The sequence below is a fragment of the Galeopterus variegatus genome, unplaced genomic scaffold (genome assembly GCF_000696425.1).
Source record: "Galeopterus variegatus unplaced genomic scaffold, G_variegatus-3.0.2 Scaffold13, whole genome shotgun sequence".
Taxonomy (NCBI): Eukaryota; Metazoa; Chordata; class Mammalia; order Dermoptera; family Cynocephalidae; genus Galeopterus; species Galeopterus variegatus.
Window position 1 is genome coordinate 1536707 of NW_007726124.1, and position 21386 is coordinate 1558092.

General features: G+C 39.2%; 1 protein-coding gene across 1 annotated transcript in view; it reads right to left on the minus strand.

Moving 5' to 3' along the window:
• Nucleotides 1-3363: 3363 nt before the first annotated feature.
• Nucleotides 3364-21386, minus strand: part of EFHC1 (EF-hand domain (C-terminal) containing 1) — a 62617-nt gene continuing 44594 nt past the window's right edge. Inside the window, exons 8-11 of the mRNA XM_008594149.1 lie at nt 17255-17468; nt 16664-16811; nt 6245-6455; nt 3364-4783 (exon numbers count right to left, since the gene is read on the minus strand). Of these exons, the coding sequence (XP_008592371.1) occupies nt 4712-4783; nt 6245-6455; nt 16664-16811; nt 17255-17468 (645 nt within the window). The 3' untranslated portion in view covers nt 3364-4711. The remainder of the gene's footprint in view (nt 4784-6244; nt 6456-16663; nt 16812-17254; nt 17469-21386) is intronic.

Consider the following 21386-nt stretch of genomic DNA (forward strand, 5'->3'; position numbering starts at 1 on the left):
CCATTTCCTTGGGTACAGATTTGAGTGCTTATGAGACTACAAACCTCATTTTTCAGTTCCTCTGTTTAATAAACATCTGAAGGATGAGCTGAGGCTGCTGGTGCGCTGAGCAACTCACAATGCAAACGTGGACAAATTGTCTCTTTGTTTTTTTACTTTAGCCAGTTCATGTTATGGACCAAATTTCAACAAGGAACTCAAGGAAAATTTGTACCTATCGTATTTATGCTTTCATGTAAAAGGGTTGGGGGGAGGGGTGTCTTTTTACTTTTGGTAAACTTTTTTCAAAATCCTTTTTCCACTGTTTCTTTCTGGTTTTGAAACAAATTACAGTTTTGTATGGACTTTTTAAAATGTACATTTTGAAACAAATGATCAAATATTTTCCAAAATAAATAAAAGGCATAGAATTATCAATCTAATTGTTCCTGGTATAATTCCTTGACATGCTTTTATAAAGTAATGCTTTTTAATCTGGATGCTTACATTTGCTTTTACTTGGAAAATTAGTTTGCATCACTTTTAGTCCTCATGTATAATATTTTTCACTTTATCAGTCATTTCTTATGTATCTTGAGATATATTTACCCATTGTGGTAATGTGAAGTACGGAACTAGAATTAAGGATGGAGAGTCAGTTATATGGAGTGCTGGCTAGTAATAAGCATCATTTTAATTTGTTCTTTAGAAATCTTTATTTTTTAACCGATGATAGTAAACTGGACAAAGGGGTTTTCTTAACAGGGAGTTTGTGGGTAGGAAGCTCCAGAAGGAAGCACACCAGGCTTGATGCCTTCTGTACTATGAAGACATTTGGCTTGGAGGAGATGGGGTTTGTGGAGTTTGTGTATCAAAGCCACCAAATACGTTGGTGCTGACTAGAGGATGTCCAAGTATTAGTTATAATGATGGGCTGTGGGGATTGCTGGTATCACTTAGATGGCCTGCTATTGTGCACAGCTGTCTGCTGTGTTTTCCAGAACCATCCTGCGAGCTCAGGAGGTGAGTGCAGTGACAGGTGGCAGTTAGCCAAGGACACCCACAGGGTGTGAGAATTAAACAGGAAATGCTTACCTGAGGTGACAGTGAGTGTTTTCAACGGAGAGCAAACTTTGGTGCAGGCTTGGGCTTTAGTCCTGCTCTGCTGTGAGGAGCTACTTGCTTGGAGCAGTTAACCTTTCCAAGCCTGTTTATTTAAATGCTAGGGGCTGTGTTTTTGTTTTGCAGGGAATGGTGGTGGTGAGATTGAGAGTTAATGCTAAGTTCATGGTACAAGTAAGGTGCTCAATAAGTTGATTTTTTTTTTTTCCAAAGGAACATGTTCATACTCGTGTCAGCAGGAAATTAGGAGCCACTTACCTAAGTGACTTTTGATTCTCTGGAAACAACATTTAGAGAAGTCTTCTCTACCTATTGGTCCCAAATATCCTCAACACCTATGGATATGGGTTTGATACACCTTAATTAGATGGTATTTTCAAGGCCCCTTGGTGGTACAGGCAGGGTGCAGGCCCAGGACTCTAAGTAGAGGTGAACTCACAGCCAATCTTCACTCACAAGGCATATTTTATAAGCCCCGACACTGTAAGACACCCAAAACAGTCTTACACATATCTTCAGTTAGATCTGATAGCACTAGCTACCAGTGTGTCTCCACTGCAAATGCTAATAGGTAATGCTAATTCTGTCTCAACTCCCTGGTGGCCAATTTGAAGTGGTGGTCCTTTCTTCTTCCCACAATATCATTTGCTGCAGGCTAATTCTCAGCTTCCTTCCATCACCTGAGCCCAGGAGTCCAGATGCACGCCAACTGGGACTATAGCATAAGGTAAACAGTGACATCTCATGGCTGCACACCCATTCAGGATTACAGTAAGAAAAGTGATTAGCTCTGACTTTTGTGGTTCCTACGCTTGCTGCCTGTATAAACTAACAGAGGTGAGTAGTGAGTGTGCAGACACCACAGAAGTGTGTGTGCTGGCTTTGGTCTTTTGTGCAGTAGCTTTTAAACCTTATGGTGGTGCTGTCAGATCTCAGCTTCTCAGTCTTGGGTAAACTTGGAAGTGGATGCAAGGTGAGAAGTGTATAGCAAGCATAAGGAGTATACGTGAATGCCGCCAACCTTATTCAGGACAGCTCTCACAGAGACACTTCTCACAATTACAGTGCAGATGACATTTTAATACTGGTCTCCATTACTTTCAATAGAAAGAGATCCATATTTTATCTAGTGGAAAAGATAAGAAAATAAAAAGATAAGAGATGAGTGGTCAGAACTGAAGGTAGAAGGGCTGTGAGCACTTGGGTTTCAAAGGGTGGGTAAGAAGATGTTAAATGAGACTTTCCTAAATCTCCATTTTGGCTGAGGCCCAAAGCTGAAGACAAATTGGCAGGTATACCCATATGCTGCAGATTGGTGCAGATCCATGAAAGATTTGCTGAGGAGGGGCCCAAAACTGTTGTGAACTTCTTTCACCCCAGCAAGGGTGACAGAGAAAATACTGGAGAATGCAGATTTCTTGAAAGGGGCTTTCAGAGTGCTGTGGATTTGCAAGCTAAGTGAGGGGGGTGCTTTAACAGACTCAGGCTTGACATGTGTCCCCTGGAGTTTAAGAGCTCAACATTTGGGGTACCTGATTCTGACCTAAAACAAGTCTCAAGGAAAGGGACTGACCTGCCTAACTGTCCAGCCAAGACAGCTAACTGTCCAGCCAAGAGAGCCAACTGGGTGAGAACACTGGGCAAGAGTGGACACCCTAGAAGGGCGTGTCAGCCTGAAAGGGCCCCCCACCCAAGAGGACTTCCAGAGAGGATAAGAGGGAGCCTGGGCGTACTGTTAGAGCTGGGGCAGTCAGTTGGAGTCGGGACCATCTGTATCTGAGAATGGTGCACTAGGAGATTTCCTGTGGGAAAGTGGCCTAAGAACTCACATACACAAAAAGGTGCCCCGGGAGAGAGTGAGCCAGCCTTTAGGTACATGTCAGTCATAGAGCCCCAACCCCAGATTCTGACATTACCAGCCACAGAAATAAGACTTTGCCCTTTTACTCTGGTTTCCACCCTTGAACCCTTCCCAGACACAGCAGCATGGCCAAATAGGGACAAAGGGAGCAGAATCCAGAGGAAGGAAGAAGAAACCCACTATATCTGCCCCAACACACACACACACTGTTTATTGTAGGCTTCCAAGCCTGGGCAGTACTGAGCTGGGGCATGCAGGATAGAGCTTAGTATGTTTTAAACTGAAATGGACTTTTAAAATATTTGAAAATAGATTTTTTAAATAGTTACAAGTGACTGTGGGTAAAAAACAAAAACAGGTTCTTCTTAAGATAATCTGGAACACAAAAGGAGGAGTCAATATAACACATTTGCAGCCTTTTAATCAACTGGTAAGAGGTGGCTTAGCACATTAGGAAAGGAAAAAACCAAGGGAAGTTTCCTAGCAGTTCTGAGAGGGCCCAGGCATCTGGAATCCTATATAACTCCACCCTCACTCATCACATTTTGGGTGGCAGGAAGAAGTTTGAGACAGCATTTTTAAAGATGAAGTTGGTGGCTGACTTAACTGAAGTCAGAGCTCATTAGAGAGCCAGCAACAGCTCCTAGTCTTCACCTCCTATCTCAAGGCCAGGCTCTCTAAAAGCAGTGTTTTTCTATTTTTTCTTTTTTTTTGCTACAACCCACATCAAGAAGTACATTTTACATCATGACCCATCATGACCCAGTAAATACACACACAGCTGAAGCAGAAGTTTTGTGAAAAAGTACATACCCTACTGATATGCACTGATATTTTCTGTTATATTTTTGAAAAATGCAGGTCTACTAATGGGCCTAGAACCCGCAGTTTGAAAAAAAGTGGTATATTTCCTTACAATATGGGGACAGGCAGGGAGGCAGTGGTGGGGCTTTGGCTAGCAGCAACAGTGATACCGTGTGCTTATTTCCAACACTCTAAATGATGCATCTAGCAAGTTTTATCATTCTTCTTGCTCTTAATCAGTATACATCTGTATTGTCAGTGTTCTCCAGAGAAACAGAACCAATGGAATGTGTATGTGTGTACACATACATACAGAGGAAGATTAATTTATTACAAGGAATTGGCTCACATTATGGCGGCTGACAAGTCTCAAGATCTGCATGGTGAATTGGCAAGCCAGAGACTCAGGAGTGCTGAGGGTGTGATTCCAGTGTTAGTCCAAAGGCCTGAGAACCAGGAAAGCTGAGGTTTCAGTTGGAGTCTGAAGGCAGGAAAATGCCTGTGTCGCAGTTTGAAGGCAGTTAGGAAGGAGGAATTCTCTCTTGTGGGAAGGTGCAGGCCTTCAAATGATTGGATGAGGCCCACCCACACTGGGGAGGGCAATTTGCCTTGCTTTGTCTACTGATTCGAAGGTTAATCTCATCCAAAAACATCCTTACAGAAACACCCAGAGTAATTTCGACCATGTATCTGGACATCTTATGGGCCAGTCAAGTAGATAAATAAAATTAACCAACACAATACCGCTACCACCCCAAATAAGGCGCCAGTCTTAGATCCTATAAGGTCCCAATTAATTTTGACTTCAGTGGTAGTGCAATGTGAGAGCCAAAAAAGAAATACAACTTCAAGAACTGTGTAAATGCCTCTATTAAGAGTACAAGGTATATTTCAAAGTGTAGGACCAACATCAAAAAGTTGTATTGCATTCTCTCATCAGCCAGGTCAATTTGAAAAAGCACGAACAAAGTTATAGTAGTTAATCTTGCCTTCTCCCTGAGAGCACAATCGGATTAGCTGCAGAAGAAAGCAAAGAGAACAGGTGAGACAGATCTGCAGGGCTTCCCTCATCTTAACTGCCGAGCATGCTTATGCATAATGATCCCCAGCCTTTGTAAACCAGTTCAGAGTTTTCACATCCACAGTTTATTCTGAAATGATCCTGTGAACCTGGTAGGTAGCTCTGACATTATCTCCATCTTACATTTAATGAAACTGAAGCTGGATGGAGTAAATGACCTGCTGAAGATTTCAGGACTAACATCCACATTTATAAGGACATTGTCATTTTCAAAGCACTTTTGTTTTTATATTCAAATTACAAGACTTTGTCCACCCAGCCCATAAGGAGTAAGATTCTTAAAATAGCAATCTCCTGTTAACACAGCCTAATAGAAGAATCTAGTTATGTCACTGCCCAAACTGTGTCTCCTGAAACTCAACTGTGACTGGTAACAGACTGATTTGCAGTGGTTACCTTTAAAAGACGTGTGCAAATCTGCCTCACCCATCCCTTTCCTGTCCCACTTCCCACTGACTGCCATTCCTGTCTCCCATGTCAGAGAGTATGAATGACCCGAAAATCAAAAGCTGGGAAAGCTGTCAATCTAAGGTTTGGGGAGCCAAATGGGTGTTTGGCCCACATGAACTAATAGCCCTCTATCTGCCATCCCCCACTCTCTGCTATGTTTCTGTCTATAAAACATCTTCATCTCCAACCTAGTCCCTTTTTAGCCCTAAACAAAATCTTTTCCTGAGTCTTGATTTTTGAACATCTTTTGCTAAAAGATCTTTTAAAAGGTCTACAGACCCTTAATGTTATTAATCAGTGAGAATATCTCAATGATAAGCCAGAGTCCTTGGCAGTTGTGGGGGAGATTTTGTTCTGACTTTCAGGGGAACCCTAGCTAAAAGGGTTTATCATGAAGAAAGGGCACAAAACGCCCTCTTCAACTCACTCATGAAAATTCTAGGAGAAAAGTTTCCACACACTTTCTCAGTTTGCAGCTGGCCATGCTCTCCCTACTGGCAGATGCCGCTGCTCTTGGGCAGTGGTCTCACTCTCTTCCATGCTAGCTCTACTGATGGGCTAATGTAGGTATCGGCTGTGAAGGGTTTCAAAGGCTGCCAACCACCCTGCTTGATCAACTTGTCTTTGACTCGCCCCCAAGTTGGCTACCCCTCCAGGATCATCTCTGCTGCCTTTATTCATCCCTGACATGACACGTTGGTCTACCAACCACTCCGGCTGTCTAGTTCCGTGCCCACTTAAAGAGATGCCCTGCAACAGCGATTAGAAAAGAATGCCAATGCTAGAATCAGGGGGAAATACCATAAACAGGACAGAATATGAAATCTGATTTGAACATCCTAAATCTTCCCTAGTTAAAATGAAACACACATGCCTTTAGGAAGGAAAGATCGGTGCTCAATCAACCCAGCCTCTGCAATCAACCCAGGAAAATAATTCATACTGACCTCCTTAACCAAGGAGTCATCAACTGGGACATTGAGAGATTCACAGATTTTAAAAAATCTCTCTCTGTCCACGTATCCTGTATGTTCCGTGTCATAAATTTGAAATGCCTCATTAATGTTGTCTTTGCATGAATAATCTTTCAGTTGCTTCTGGATTGTGTCTATTAATGCTTCCAGTTCCTGCATGCCTGGATCCTCTTCAGTTTGCTTGCTGTGGAGAAAGGAAGGAAATAATGACATGGTATTTATTCTTGACTAATCTTATCTCGGTGACCAAAGTTCTCACTTGAACTTGGGGAAGCTTCTAATGACAAACAACTTTGTGACGCCGAACTGACCAATAACTGAACACTTGCCCCCAGGGGCTGGCTGATGGCTGACCTCCACATCAGGAAGGCCTGATTAGGGGCAGTTTTTAAACTGCCTCCCTTCTGGCCATCTGTTAAGTCACTGTACCACAAGAAGCAAAATCTAATAAAATCACCAACCCCAAATTTGGTATTTGTGGGAATCACATGATTGTCTCCTACTGCTGTTGCAGATTAATATTACCTCATCTAAAAATGAATGACTGCGTGTTTAAAAAAATTTGGGGGGCCGAACCTGTGGCGCACTTGGGAGAGTGCAGTGCTGGGAGCGCAGCGACGCTCCCGCCGCGGGTTCGGATCCTATATAGGGATGGCCGGTGTGCTCACTGGCTGAGCACGGTGCGGCCGGTCTCAAAAAGGACAAAAGAAAAAAAATTTTGTATATATACGTGTGTGTGTGTGTGTGTGTGTGTGTGTGTGTGTGTGTGTGTGTGTGTATAAAAACTATGCAGCCAGGAATGTCTTGTAGTTTTAACCATCCCTCTCCAATTCATGCTGAATTTTGTGAAAGGTTATCTATGGAAGTTAAGAGACTGCTCTGTGTGGTGGAGTGAACAGTTCAGACTTAGCATTTACTGAAATGAAGAGAAATCAGTAACACAGAGCATTAAGAAGAGGAATGTCTATTCCTTCAAAACACAACCACAATAAGTAGAAGCTCAACTTTTATTTTCTCTGAGCATGAAGGTGCACTTTTAAAAAATTTTTTAAAATTATTTATTATTAGCATATTCGTTAACACAAATCATGATGTTCCTTTGTGCCCTTTACCTGACCTATCCCTCCCCAAACCCCCTCCCCATCTCTAGTATCCTTAGGTTTGTTCTCTCCTTCTGAAAGTTCAAAGTATTGTTGTCGTCTTTTCCTTCCTCCCTCCCTCCCTTTCTCCCTCTTTCCCTCATTTCCTCCCTTCTTTCCTCCCTCCCTCCCTTCCTCCCACCCAGTTATGAGTGAGAACATGCAGTATTTCTCTTTCCTTGTCTGGCTTATTTCATATAACATAATTTTCTTCAGACTCATCCATGTTACTCCAAATGGCAGAATTTCATTCTTTTTTATGGCTGAGTAGTATTCCATTGTGTATATATACCACATTTTCTTTATCCAGTCATCCATCAATGGGCACTTAGGTTGGTTCCATACTTTGGCTACTGGAAATAGAGTTGCAATGAACATGGGAGTGCACGTATCCCTTCGAGATGATTTCCATTCCTTTGGGTATATACCCAGCAGTGGGATTGCTGGATTATATGGTAGTTCTATCTGTAGTTGTCTGAAAAACCTCCATACTGTTTTCCATAATGGCTGTGCTAATTTACAGTCCCACCAACAGTGCAGAAGAGTGCCCCTTTCCCTGCATCCTCACCAGCATTTGTTATTCTCAGTCTTTTTTATAATAGCCAGTCTAACTGGGGTGAGATGATATCTCAATGTGGTTTTGACTTGCATTTCTCTAATGACTAGTGATGCTGAGCATTTTTTCATGTACCTGTTCGCCATTTGTATGTCTTCCTTTGAAAAATGTCTATTCATCTCCTTTGCCCATTTTTAAATTGGATTATTTGGTTTTTTTACTGTACAGTTGTTTGAGTTCTTTGTATATTCTGGATATTAATCTCTTGTCAGATGTATAGTTTGCAAATATTTTCTCCCATTCTATGGGTTATCTTTCTGTTCTGTTGTTTCCTTTTCTGTGAAGAAGCTTTTTAGTTTGATATTATGCCATTTGTTTCTGTTTTCTTTTGTTGCTTGTGCTATTGGGGTCTTATTCATAAAGTCTTTGCCCAGTCCTACTTTACTGGAGTGTTTCTCCTGTGTTTTCCTTAAGTAATTTTACAGTTTCAGGTTTTATATTTAAGTCTTTAATCCATCTTGAGTTGATTTTGGTATATGGTGAGAGGTACAGGTCCAGTTTCATTCTTCTACATTTGGATGTCCAGTTTTCCCAGAACCATTTATTGAAGAGGCAGTCTTTTCCCCAGTGTGTGTTCTTGTTGCCTTTGTCAAAGATCAGTTGCCTGTAAGTATGTGGGTTGATTCCTGGATTTTCTATTCTGTTCCATTCATCCATGTGTCTGTTTTTATGTCAGTACCATGCTATTTTAGTTACAATAGGTTTGTAATGTAATTTGAAGTTGAGTAACATTATTAATTTTTTTGCTCAGGATTGCTTTGGCTATTTGGGGTCTTTTGTTGTTCCATATGAATGTTAGGATTGCTTTTTCTATTTCTGTGAAGAATGTCATTGGTATTTTGATGGGGATTGCACCGAATCTGTAGATTGCTTTGAGTAGTATGGACATTTTCCCAATGTTAATTCTTCAGGAACAAGACGGATGCCCATTCTCACTACTCCTATTTAACACAGTATTGGAAGTACTAGCCAGAGCAATCAGGCAAGAGAAAGAAATAAAGGGATCCAGATTGGAAAGGATGAAGTCAAACTGTCTTTTTTTGCAGATGACATGATTTTATATATAGAAAAACCTATAGACTCTACAAAAAAATTCTTAGAGCTGATTAACAATTTCAGCAAAGTTGCAGGATACAAAATCAACACCCAAAAAGCAGTAGCATTTTTATACTCCAGTAATGAACTTGCAGAAAATGAAGGTGCAGTTTTAAAATTTAAAAGAAATAATTAGAACTGGAAAACACCCCCTCATATTTCATCTTCAAAAATCCTTTTTGAACAAAACAGGACCAAATAAACTCAGTAAGCACTTTTCCCTTTTTCAGTGGTGAGAAAACAGACTTGCCGACCCTAGTGACTTACTGCAGATCTCATGTCAGAGGTAAGACCAGAACTTGCATCTCACTCCCATCCCAACATGTTCTTTCAAGGATATCCAACCACTTCTCACTGACTCCCTCTCATTCTGTGACTTCAAAACTATCAATCCACCATTGCTTTTCTGGATATAATATTCAAAAAGTTCACTGTTGCAAATAGCCTCTCTTTAACATATTTCCAATTTTTACTGCTAGTGGCCCCTGCTAACCTTTCAAGAACAATTTGGAAATACGGAGCAAAAGCCCAGCAAATAATTTCATATAATTTGTCCTAAGGAAACAATCATATGTTATATGCAAAGATACATCTATAAGACTGTTTTGAGATAACCTAAATATCCAAAAATAGAGAATTAGGTAAATAATTTAAACTACAATCAAGCAATGGAATAATAATGCAGCCATTGATAAGGCTGCAGAAAGAGTAGAAAGATACATGGTTAGTGAGACACTCAAGGCACAAAAATATGTATAGAGTGCTACCTTTGTGTAGAAATTGTGGGGAAATAAAAGTATAGTAAATTTAAATTTGCTTATATTGTGTAAAGAAACTCTGAGAAGATACTCGAAAAACCAAGGAAGGAGGTAGTTACCTATGGGGAGTAGAGGGTAAGAAGTAGGTAGATGGAAGATGGGGAGGGAGCAAAACTTTTCATTAGTCCCTTCATACATACACGAACACACACACACACACACACACACACACTTCAAAAAGTTCATGAAAAAATGGAATTAAAAGGTAATATGAATCTTTCCATGAACTTTTGAAGACCCTTTGTATGTGTTTATGTTTATGAATGTAACACCTACTCAAAAAATTAAACTATCAATGCTCTATAAAATATTTCATAATATCAGAAATGTTCATGATAGACTATCAAGTGAAAAAAGCCAATAAAATAGTATCACAGAATTATTCCATTTTATATGCATATTAAAAACCAAAATATTAGAAGTAGTCATCTCTGGGTTATGAGAATTTCAAAATATTTTTGTTTATTTCTAGTTGTATCACCTAAATTTTTACTCCCTAAACATTTTTTTATTCTAGACATGTGTTACTTTTATAGTAAGACAAAAACAAAAATTGTTATAAAAATCCCCACTATCTAAATGCTCTGTAGCATTATTTATTATAGAAGAATATGAATAGAATATGTTTATCTGATGGGTATAACTTAATCATATATACTAAATCATGAATGACTTCCAGGGAGCTATTTAGTGGCAGAAAGCAGTCAAACCTCACTTTTCCACATGTTCCCAGAAGTTCGAGCCATAGAGCATATAAAGTTAAAATGTGATCATCCAATCATTTTAGGAAAGAGACAATAACTCTCCCTTCCCTAAGGCCAGATACCTATTCCCCTTCACCCAGCAGGGAAAATACCCATCGCATCTGCTGCCTTTGAGCAAGATGGAGTAGGTTCACAGACAGATGGCAACATGTGGTACTTTTTAAGGTAGAGCTAGTTAAAATTACAGCCCCTACTTTATTGCCAGGGTCCAAACCAGGGCCTGTTCAAAAGCTGCAAGTCCCAGGGCAAAGTTTTGTTCCCGTGGGTTAACAAGGCAACACAGGGGCCGGCTGGTTATTCTTAATAGGGACTGCCAGCTGAAAGGCGGCTGGAGGTCCCAACATGCTAGGTGAGGATTCTGTGCCAAGTTCTCCAATGCCCAACCTTTACTTTTCATAAAAGTAAATGTGAGTTTTATAGAGTGACTAATCTCCTGTAGATAAAAGGGATGTCAGAGTTTCAGTCTGCTCTTAGAATATTTTGCTAGAAGCACCCTGGCAAAGTCCTCCACTTAGCAAGAATGGATTGGAATTCATGTATTTTTTTAAAAAGCAAACAGTCTGCAATCCTATTCTTCCTTTCCTACAGTATTTCTTTTTGATGGCAGGCAACTCTGATACCAACAATGTGCTTGAGCTGGCCATTTCAACTGCAAAGATTCAGCATGAACCCCTTGCCCTGAACTTAGCTCTTGATCTGTGACCCAGGGCGCCCTTTGCCTTAATGAAGGTAAACCCACTCCCAGAATGGGCAGTCACTTTCCCAGAGAGTTTCAGGTAGTCAAGAGTCTTTGCTGAATAAGAACCTCCCTGATTTCTTGGTACTTTTCTCTGGCAAAGCAGAAAAAATCGTAGTAAAAAGCATGGGCTCTGGAATTTGACCACCTGGTTCAAAATCAGTTTTGCCACTTAAAGTCTGCATGATCTTGACTAAATTACTTAACTGCTCTGTGGCTCAGTTTCCTTATCTGTAATAATGAAAGTCTTTAAGGGAAGCAACGTCATAAAGGTTGTTGTGAGAACTAAATGAGTTGTTACATACAAAGCACTTAGTGCCTGACATAGAAGACACACAACAAATATTCTTTTTTTTTTTTTTTTTAAAAGATGACCGGTAAGGGGATCTTAACCCTTGACTTGGTGTTGTCAGCACCACGCTCTCCCAAGTGAGCGAACCGGCCATCCCTATATGGGATCCGAACCCATGGCCTTGGTGTTATCAGCACCACACTCTCCCGAGTGAGCCACAGGCCGGCCCAACAAATATTCATTTTTAACAAAGTTCCTTTGACAGTCCTGGCAGAAATATTCATTGATACATTTAACAACTACTTTTTGGGCCTGGAAGACTCAATGCTAGCTTTGGCAGAGGAGAGGAATAAACTGTTGAGTATAATAGAGATTCTGTCTTTAGTAAAAGTCCTTGCTCTCTAGGAGGGGGATTAAGACGGAGACTTTAAAATCACTAACAAAAGGGAGAAATACACCATTACAATTTAAGAGGAGTACAGAGAGTGGAAGAGCCAGGAAAGGCCAACAAATTAAGGAAGTGGCATTTGACCTAGGCCTTGAAGAATGTGAGAGGTTGGACATGCAGAATGAAATAAAGTGACTGCAGATGAAAGGAACAGCCTGAGAAAAGAAAAGTCACTTTTTAACAAAAAGCTTGCCCCGGCTCTAAGATTATGAGCTCCCTATTCTGTCACATATTTGCATAAGCATTTATTTTAAGGTCTGGTACATGGTATAAACTCAAATGTCTGTTGAATGAATAAGTAGGAAGAAACCATTATACTTGGAAACAATCAATGAACTTCAAGAAAGCAATTTATGAAGAGTGTTTGGATTCTGGAGCAGTCAGGAGGGAAGTGGTTACAGACACAAAATAGCAGAATTAAATTTGGAGAAAAAGGAGGAGCTACTTATCGCTGAAGAAAGAAGGTGAAGAGAAGATTAGAGATAGTATAGAAACATTCTAAGGTGAAGGCTAGGAAAACTGAAGAAGATCATATTGGATCATTTGATCTCATGTTTGAAACTAACGGAAACTAACTGCAAAGTAAATATGTAAGAGCTTGGGGCTTAAAGAAAATGGGGGAAAAAATAAGAATATCTGGAAATTTCTACATGGGAAAGTGGCTGGAAGTGGAAAAGAAAGGATTAAAAGGTTCACTGAGCAGGAGAGGAGGGTCCCCAAGCTGAAGAACACAAATGGACATGCTAATGGAATAAAAGTAATACATATGAACGTGTGTGTGTTTATGCTATTCACACATGTAGATTTTCTATAAAGGGTGAGTTTGAGCAAATGTATTTGTTGTTCTTAAGTCTGAGTTCAAAATATTGCAGTGAGGGGCCGGCCCGGTGGCGCACTGCTACAGTGAGCCACTTGGGAAGCGTGGCGGCGCTCCCGCCGAGGGTTCGGATCCCACATACAGACCGGTTCCCGCTCACTGGCTGAGCGAGGTGCGGGGAGCAACACCGAGGGTTGCGATCCCGTTGCCGGTCCCGGGCCAGTACGGGCGCGACACTGAGGGTTGCGATCCGTTGCCGGTCATGAAAAAAGACAAAAAGGAAAAAAAAAAATATTGCAGTGAGGACTTCAAACCCAAAAAGAACTTAAGAACTTCAAGATGAAGTCAATACTCAGTTACCTGTGCACTATTCTAATTTTCTGGTTCAGAGAAAGCAAATGGCTAACTACAAATTTCATCATCCTCTAATTGACACTTGACATAAAAAGTACTCAGGCCTGACAAGTACTCAGGATCCCCTTTCATTATTCTTAATTAGTCAAATAATCATTTCCTTAGAGCGTGATTCATTATCAGGTGAAAGGAGTTAGAAGCCAAAGACAGAATGGCTAGATGACACTTGGACTCATATCATCTTCAAGCATTTTTGTCACAACATTAAAAACTCTGATGGTTATAAATGTATAGGGAAGTGAAAAAATATTTAAACTAATTTTTGCTTAGCACACTGAATTTAAAGTTTTGGAACCCTGAGAATTAAACTGTTTTATTTCCTTATAAAAAAATTATCAGAGTAGTTTAAACAGCATTTGCATTCTTCTCATTGTACAATTTATGATACAGGGTCTTTTCTATGCCTTGGAGAATTGTCATATTCAAGTCTGGATCAACTTCCAGCATTTTTAAATTTTTGCTTTTGATCTTATGAAATATCTTCTAGAGTTTCTTCAATGAGTGTGAAATACCTCTAAGAGTACTTTTAATCTTAAGTTTTTTTCAGGCATCTGGGATGTCTTCGACCTTTTCATTACAACAGCTCTCCTCATTTAGGTCAATAGGTTTACCTTCACCAGGCTCCTCCAGCTGCATACCTAGTGTCTTGAAAGGTGGCAGTGTCAACATTCCCACACTCAGCTCTTTCTTCCATAAGTTCATTTATGTTTGACATGAATTTCACTTCTAGCATCATCACTTTTTGTTTCTTTGATGCAATTTTATCTTTGTTGTCTAATTCTCTCTTGATAACACATTTTGTGAAGTATCATGTGGGTGTGTCACTTTGAGACAAGGAGGCAACACAGCTTCACACTTTTCTATGAGTGAACTAAAAAATAGGTGCACAGTGACCAACCACCAACAGACTTTGAAACGTGTGACGTGTCATTGATCATGATGCGCATCTGTTATTTATGTCATTATTAGTGAACTAAAGACCTCACAGAGAAGTTTGTGGTTTATGCAATTACTCACAGTTAACAAACTGTGGTAACTGGAATTTGAACCATGCTGTTGAGGAACTGGGTTACTTTACTAAATGGTGGTAACTGAAGTTCATGCATCTCAGAACAGTGAAAATAGAGAACTGCCTGTATATCAAGGAAGACAGAATGATTCATTGTGTCAAATGGGGATTTGATAATATGTCAGGAAACCTCCTTAATGCGGGGTTTTAGTGGAATGGGAGAGGTAGAAAAACCTGATGGGAGTGGATTTAAGAGAGAATGGGAAGAAAGGAATTCTAGACTGGAATTACAGACAACTCTTTTGAGGAGATTTGGTGCAAAGGGGAACAGAGAAATGGGGCCCCAGCTAGCAGAGGACGTGGAGTCAGGAGAAGGTTTTGTTTCAATTTGTTTTTGCTTTTGCTTTTTTTTTTATTATAGAAAAATAACACTATGTGTGTTCGTTAACAGGAATGATTCTATAGAGAAGAAAACAATAAACGTGTGAGAGAGGGGGGAATTACTGGAGCATATGAGAGAGGATGGGGTTTAATACACAAGTGGAGGAACTGAATTCCGATAGAAGCACCAACCATTCATTTAGGGCAGTAGTTCTCTACTTTTTGGTCTCAGGACACCTTTATACACTTAAAAATTATTGAGGACCCTAAAGAATTTTTATGTCTTATCTATTCCATTTAGTATATTAGAAATTATATTTGAAAATTTTGAAAATATTAATTTAAGAATCAATAATAAACCCATTTCATGTTAACAAAAATAACATAATTTTTATGAAAAATAACTATATTTTCTATTTTCCCAAATAAAAAAAATTTAGTGAGAAGACTGGCATTTTTTACATTTTTGCAAATCTCTTTAATATCTGATTTTATTAATAGAAGACATCTGGATTTTCATCTGCTTCTGTATTCAGCCTGCTGTGATATCATTCACTGTGTAATCTTTGGAAATCTTGTGTGAAAACAAGAGTAAAAAGACAAATAATGACTCAGTATTACTGTGAGAATAGTTTTGACCTCACAGGCCCCCAAAAGCATGTTGGGAACCTCCAGGGGTCCTGGGGATACTCTTTGAAACCTTGATCCCTGGTAGCAAGTAGGAAGGCAGCGTATGTGGGTACAGGTGCTGGTACATGGGTAGATATGGCTGGGGGGCCCTTCTACTTGTTTCATTGTGTTCAGTATAGTAGTATAATAAGAATGAGGATGGGGAGATGCTGGAGGTTTCAGGGAGAGGAGAAGTTGTGAAAAGCTCTATTTTATTGACTATGCAAATAAAACAAATATTAAAATAAAATGAATACAAAAATAAAACGAAAATAAAGACACAGCATTATTTTATCTACTACTAAGCAAGAAAAAATTACCAATTATAATCCATATTTACCATAAATTAAAAAATGCATCCTAATTCCAGCAATGTTAAAATGTGAAAAAAAATTATCTCCTGACCAAAGAAATATGGTAATCATCTAGCAGAGTGGAAAGCTGAATGCACTAGAGAAGTATAGTTTTGTGGCTGGAAAGCATTAAGTTCCCACTTGATATTCATGGTATACATTTAATTCAAGTATTTTTCAAAATATTTTTTTTTTGTAATTGTCCCATATCTATGCAAATACCAGAAGACACTGGAAAGCTTTTTGCTTCAGCTTATTACCAGCAAAATTGTCTTTTTTTTTTCCCCAAGGAAGAAAAATAGACTTCATTTACAAGTAATGATATTTAGAACAGATTCATCCCTGGCCCTTAAAAACCTTCCCATCACTCCAAATCTCACCCCCGTGCAAGTATGGGGAAGGTGGGGTGTGCACTGCTGCTGAAGGCTGACCCCCACCCCACCCCCGAGACACAGGGCCCATCTGTCCTGGAAAAAAACATCCTCTGGGCACCTATACCCTTGGGAGGGTGGAGCTCCTCAGGTGGGTGTTCCCACCTCATCATGCCCAGTCCTGGGCTTCAAGAATAAAGGTCCATGAGGTCTCTGCTAGGCCCAGCCACTAGGAACAGCAGGGCCTGTTCCTCCAATGGTCCCTTCTAGATCCAGAGGTCGTTTTTTTTCTTTTAATTTAGCAATGAGAAAAAGATACCCAGGGAACCTTCTGTTTATGTCTAATAATTCCCATCTGATGAGAGAAATCTGAATTTAAAATGTGATTACTCATTCATTTTGTCAAGAACTACTTCCTGAATATCATGCATGTGCCAAAGCCAAACTGAACTCTAGGCAGTCAAACCTACTTTTCCAATTTTGGTGCAGGAGCTTCTTGCTTTCGGATGTGGTTCTGAATTGATGAGAGTGCTTCTGGTGAATACTGGTTAGGATTGCTTTCCATGTATTTCAAAACATATTCATCTGTATCGAGGATGATGAACCGGTGGCCAAACACTGGGGAGAAGGTAGCAATACACTTAAGTTGGTTATGTTTCTCTCATGAAATAATATTTTAAGGATAGAGTAATATTAACCTCAAATGATGAATTCACAGATATTCATTTGTGACCCAGACTAATGAACTTTCAATAGCTCTATAAACTAATATGTGGTAGTTTGCTCAGTGTGTAGGAAGCTCAGTGTCAACATCTAGAGCTAACAAATGCAACCAATTTAGAGTTTAATTAAAAAGGAAGGAGATTACAAAAAAAAAAAAGGAAAAAAAAAAAAAAAGGAAGGAGATTAAGACATTATATCGTATATAAAAAAAAATTAAGCATTATCTCAAATGGAATACAGCCTAATTGGATCTTACAAGGTTTTATTGAATTAAATTCCAACTAGGAAGAAGCCATTCACCCAGCTAGTAGGAAATTCTGTATTGTGTTTAAACCTACCCTCAATCAGAGCACCAATGAAGAAGTCACCAGGGCCATAGTAGATGGGGTTATCCACCGTGGAGTGTGGTTTAACGACTTTAGTTCTGCCAAGGTACTTGCCCCCAATGATACCAGAATTGCGAACAGGAGGCTCAAAGATACTGATCATGTCAGTAGCTAGAAAATAAGAGAAGACAAATCGGCGGCCTTTGTCTTCTGGGATAGGGGATTCCTAGAAAGGTGAAGAAAAGAGTGTATTATGAAGGATCATGATCTATCCAGATGCCCCAAACTTAAATGCCTACAGAGGCCAGGTATATGATATAAATAAAACAGGTCAGGATTGTATACTATAAACAAACCATGTGTATGGGGACTCTGGTGGCCTGGGAAAGACATGCCTCGTCTAAGGGAGGTCTCCTAAGGGAGGCTGCTCCAGCTCAACTACAGTTGATTATTGCCTTGTGGGAATGTAGGCCCAATGTTGCTTAGATCCTCCAGTTTTTCAAGAGAAGACAGAAATCTAGATTACTATTTAAACCCCAGATCTTAATATGTTGACTCCAACTCTTTTAAAATACCATGTAACTCAACAAAACACACATGTGGACTACATCCCGCCCACAGGCTGCCAGTGTGAGACCTCTTGGCTGACATTATGTTCAACTTTGTGGATACTAAGATGATTATGCAATATTTTGTTTTTTAAATGAATCCATTTATGTACATAACTTTAAAAATAATATTTAAGGAGAGAGGAAATAGAGAGTAATATAAAATCACAGAATTTGAAGTGATTCTGAGAAATTATTTTGTAGACAAGACTTTTCCTATATCAAATCACTGAGAGTGATCACATAACCCTTAAGGAATAAACTCCAGCTCGAACAAGACTTAATACAGACATACTTATTCTTGATTAAAATCCTCTGATATTTCAAATTCAGCACAGATATTGTCATTCAGACCATGAAATGATTTGTATAATAATTTCTCATCTATTGAAGAAAGTCAGTAGGTTTCTTCTTAGTAAAACAATTTTCTCATACCATTCCCTAATCTGAGTCTCCAAAACTTTTTGATTGGACACCCATATAATAAAAAAATAAATTTTAACAAAATGCCCACAATAGGGCCGGCCCAGTGGCGCACTGGATAGTGCACCGCTTGGGAAGCGCGGCGGCGCTCCCGCCCGAGGTTTCGGATCCCACATACAGACTGGTTCCCGCTCACTGGCTGAGCAAGGCGCGGGAGCAACACCGAGGGTTGCGATCCCGTTGCCGGTCCCCGGTCCGGTACGGGGGCAACACTGAGGGTTGCGATCCGTTGCCGGACACGGAAAAAGACAAAAGACAAAAAAAAAAAAAACATGCCCACAATATCATTAATAAAAATCAAATCACATCATTCCTTTGTTCTCACACCTCCAAAGGATTCTCATCACACTTAGAATAAAACACAAATTTCTGAGCAGGGACATACCGAGGAAGTTGGAGAGACAGGGGGAACAATTCACCATAGTGGGAAAGAGTATTTTAAAACTTAACAAAAATGTTTTCTAAGTTTTCATTTTCAAGTAAGTTGAAATTTACAGAAAAGTTACATAAATACTGCAGAAAATTCTCATATATCCCTCACCAACCTTCTCCTAATGTTAACATCTTCTATAATCATAGACGATTGTCAAAACCAAGAAAATAACAATGGTATAATACTATTAAATAAACAAACTACTGTCCTTATTCAAATTTCACCTGTTGTTTACAAATGTTCTTTTTCTATTCTAGGATCTTATCTAGGATCCTGCATTATATTTAGTTGTTATTTGTCCTTAGTCTCTTCTAATCTGACAGTTCCTCAGACTACCCTTATTTTTCATTACCTTGACATTTTTGAAGAGTATTGATCAATTATTTTGTTGAATGTTCCTTATGTATCTTATTTTTTGCATTTTTTGCAAAAACACCCCAGGAATTAGATCATGTTCTTAGTGTGTATCAAGGAGTTCATAATAATATCAATAAGTCTTATTACTGATGATGTTGACCTTGATCACTTCATTAAAAAGGTTTCTTCTGGGTTTCTCCCCTTAAAGATACCATCTTTCCCTTTGCAGTTATTATATATCTTGGGAGAGACACTTTGAGACTATGAAGATCCTGTTTCTCCTTAAGGTTTTACCACAAATTTCAGAATCCATTGATGGATCTTATCTGCAATGATCATTTTACTGATTTATTGTTTATCCTTGCACCAATACCATATTGTTTTAATTTCTGTGACTTTATAGTATATTGTAATATTTTGTTAAGCAAATCCACCAATCTTGTTCTTCTCCAAGAGTCGGCTACTCTCGGTGCTTTGCATCACCACATAAATCATAGAATCAATTTGTCAAGCTCCATAAGAATAAAAACACTTTGGGATTTTGACTGCAATTACTTTGAAACAACAGATCAATTTGGGGAAATATTTCTATAATATAGAATTTTCTAATCAATGAATATGAAATGTCTCTTCATTTATTCAGGTCTTTAATTTTTTCTCAATAATGCTTTAGGCATGACATACATTTTAATTCCTATGAATTTAATTTTTTGATGCTATGGTAAATGGTTTTTTTTAACTTTATTTTTTGTTTGTTGCCATTTGTATATTGACTTTACTAATGTAGAATGTAGATTCTTTTTTATTTTCTACATATGCAATTATTCATTTTAGATAATGACAGTTTTATTTCTTCCTCTTCAATCCTTATACTTTTCTGTGTCCATCTCCATTTTACTGCTGTAGCTAGGACCTCCAGAACAATGTTGAACAGCAGGGGTGACAATGGTCTTGCCCTGTTCCTAGTCTCCAGAAGTACACTTTTGACATTTCATCACTAACTGTACTATTTGCAGTAGATTTTTGGTAGATACCCTTTATCAGATTGAGGAAATTCCTTTTTATTCTCTATTAAGAGTTTTATTTTTAAATCATAATAGATTAATTTATCAAATGCTTTTCAGAACATCATTTTTCTTTTTTATTCTGCTAATGTGCTGATTTTTCAAAACTGAAGTAGACTTTTTGGTTTGTTTCTTGTTCTTTGCTAAAATTCTCAATCTTATTTTTTATCTCCTTAAACACAGTAAACATAGTTTTTTTTAAAGCTTGAGTTTGATGCCACCAGTATTTGAAGATCCTATGGACCTATTCTATTGTCTATTGTATCGGGTATTTTTCTTCATGTTATCTTGCCTTGTTTCTGGACACTATATTATTAATATTGTTTTTGTGAGGGAGTGCCATATATTATATTTTTTGAATTGTTTGTAGAAATAATTTGAAGCCTAGAATGATGCTAACTTCAGAGAATTTATATTTGCTTCTTCTAGTCAACCGAAGGCATTAGAATCCAAGATTGCCTTAATCTGATTTGTGAAACTCAGATAATTTAGGGACTGAAATAACTCAAAACCAGACAGTTGTCCCTTCAAGGATAAGCCACTTATGAACTAAAGCACAGAGGGCTTACCCGGTGCTTCTTCCTTTGACAGGTCATAGATTCCAATGTCTGCCCTCACAGGTGCTTCTTCTGGAGTCAGAAATGAGCCCATGGGAAAAATGGCCCCATATGTCAGACTCACCTCTCTGGTTTTTAATGTTCTCCTGGTTCTTGCTCAGTGATTTTTCACGTATTAGTAGTTGTTCAGCACCTTCGAACACTAATACAAACACACACACACACACACGTGCACACACACACACACACACACACAGCTCTCACCTGAGCAAGAGGGCTGATCCAAATTATCTAGTCTATCATTGCTAGAAATAGAAGTCTTCTGTGGACTCTTCAACCTTTTGTGATATATCACATTTGTCCAGGTTATTTGTGAGTATAGAAGACTGCAGTCGGGGCCGGCCCGGTGGCGCACTGGATAGTGCGCCGCTTGGGAAGCGCGGCGGCGCTCCCGCCCGAGGGTTCGGATCCCACATACAGACCGGTTCCCGCTCACTGGCTGAGCGAGGCGCGGGTGCAACACCAAGGCTTGCGATCCCGTTGCCGGTCCCCCGTCCGGTACGGGGGCAACACTGAGGGTTGCGATCCGTTGCCGGACACGGAAAAAAAGACAAAAAGACAAAAAAAAAAAAAAAAAAAAAA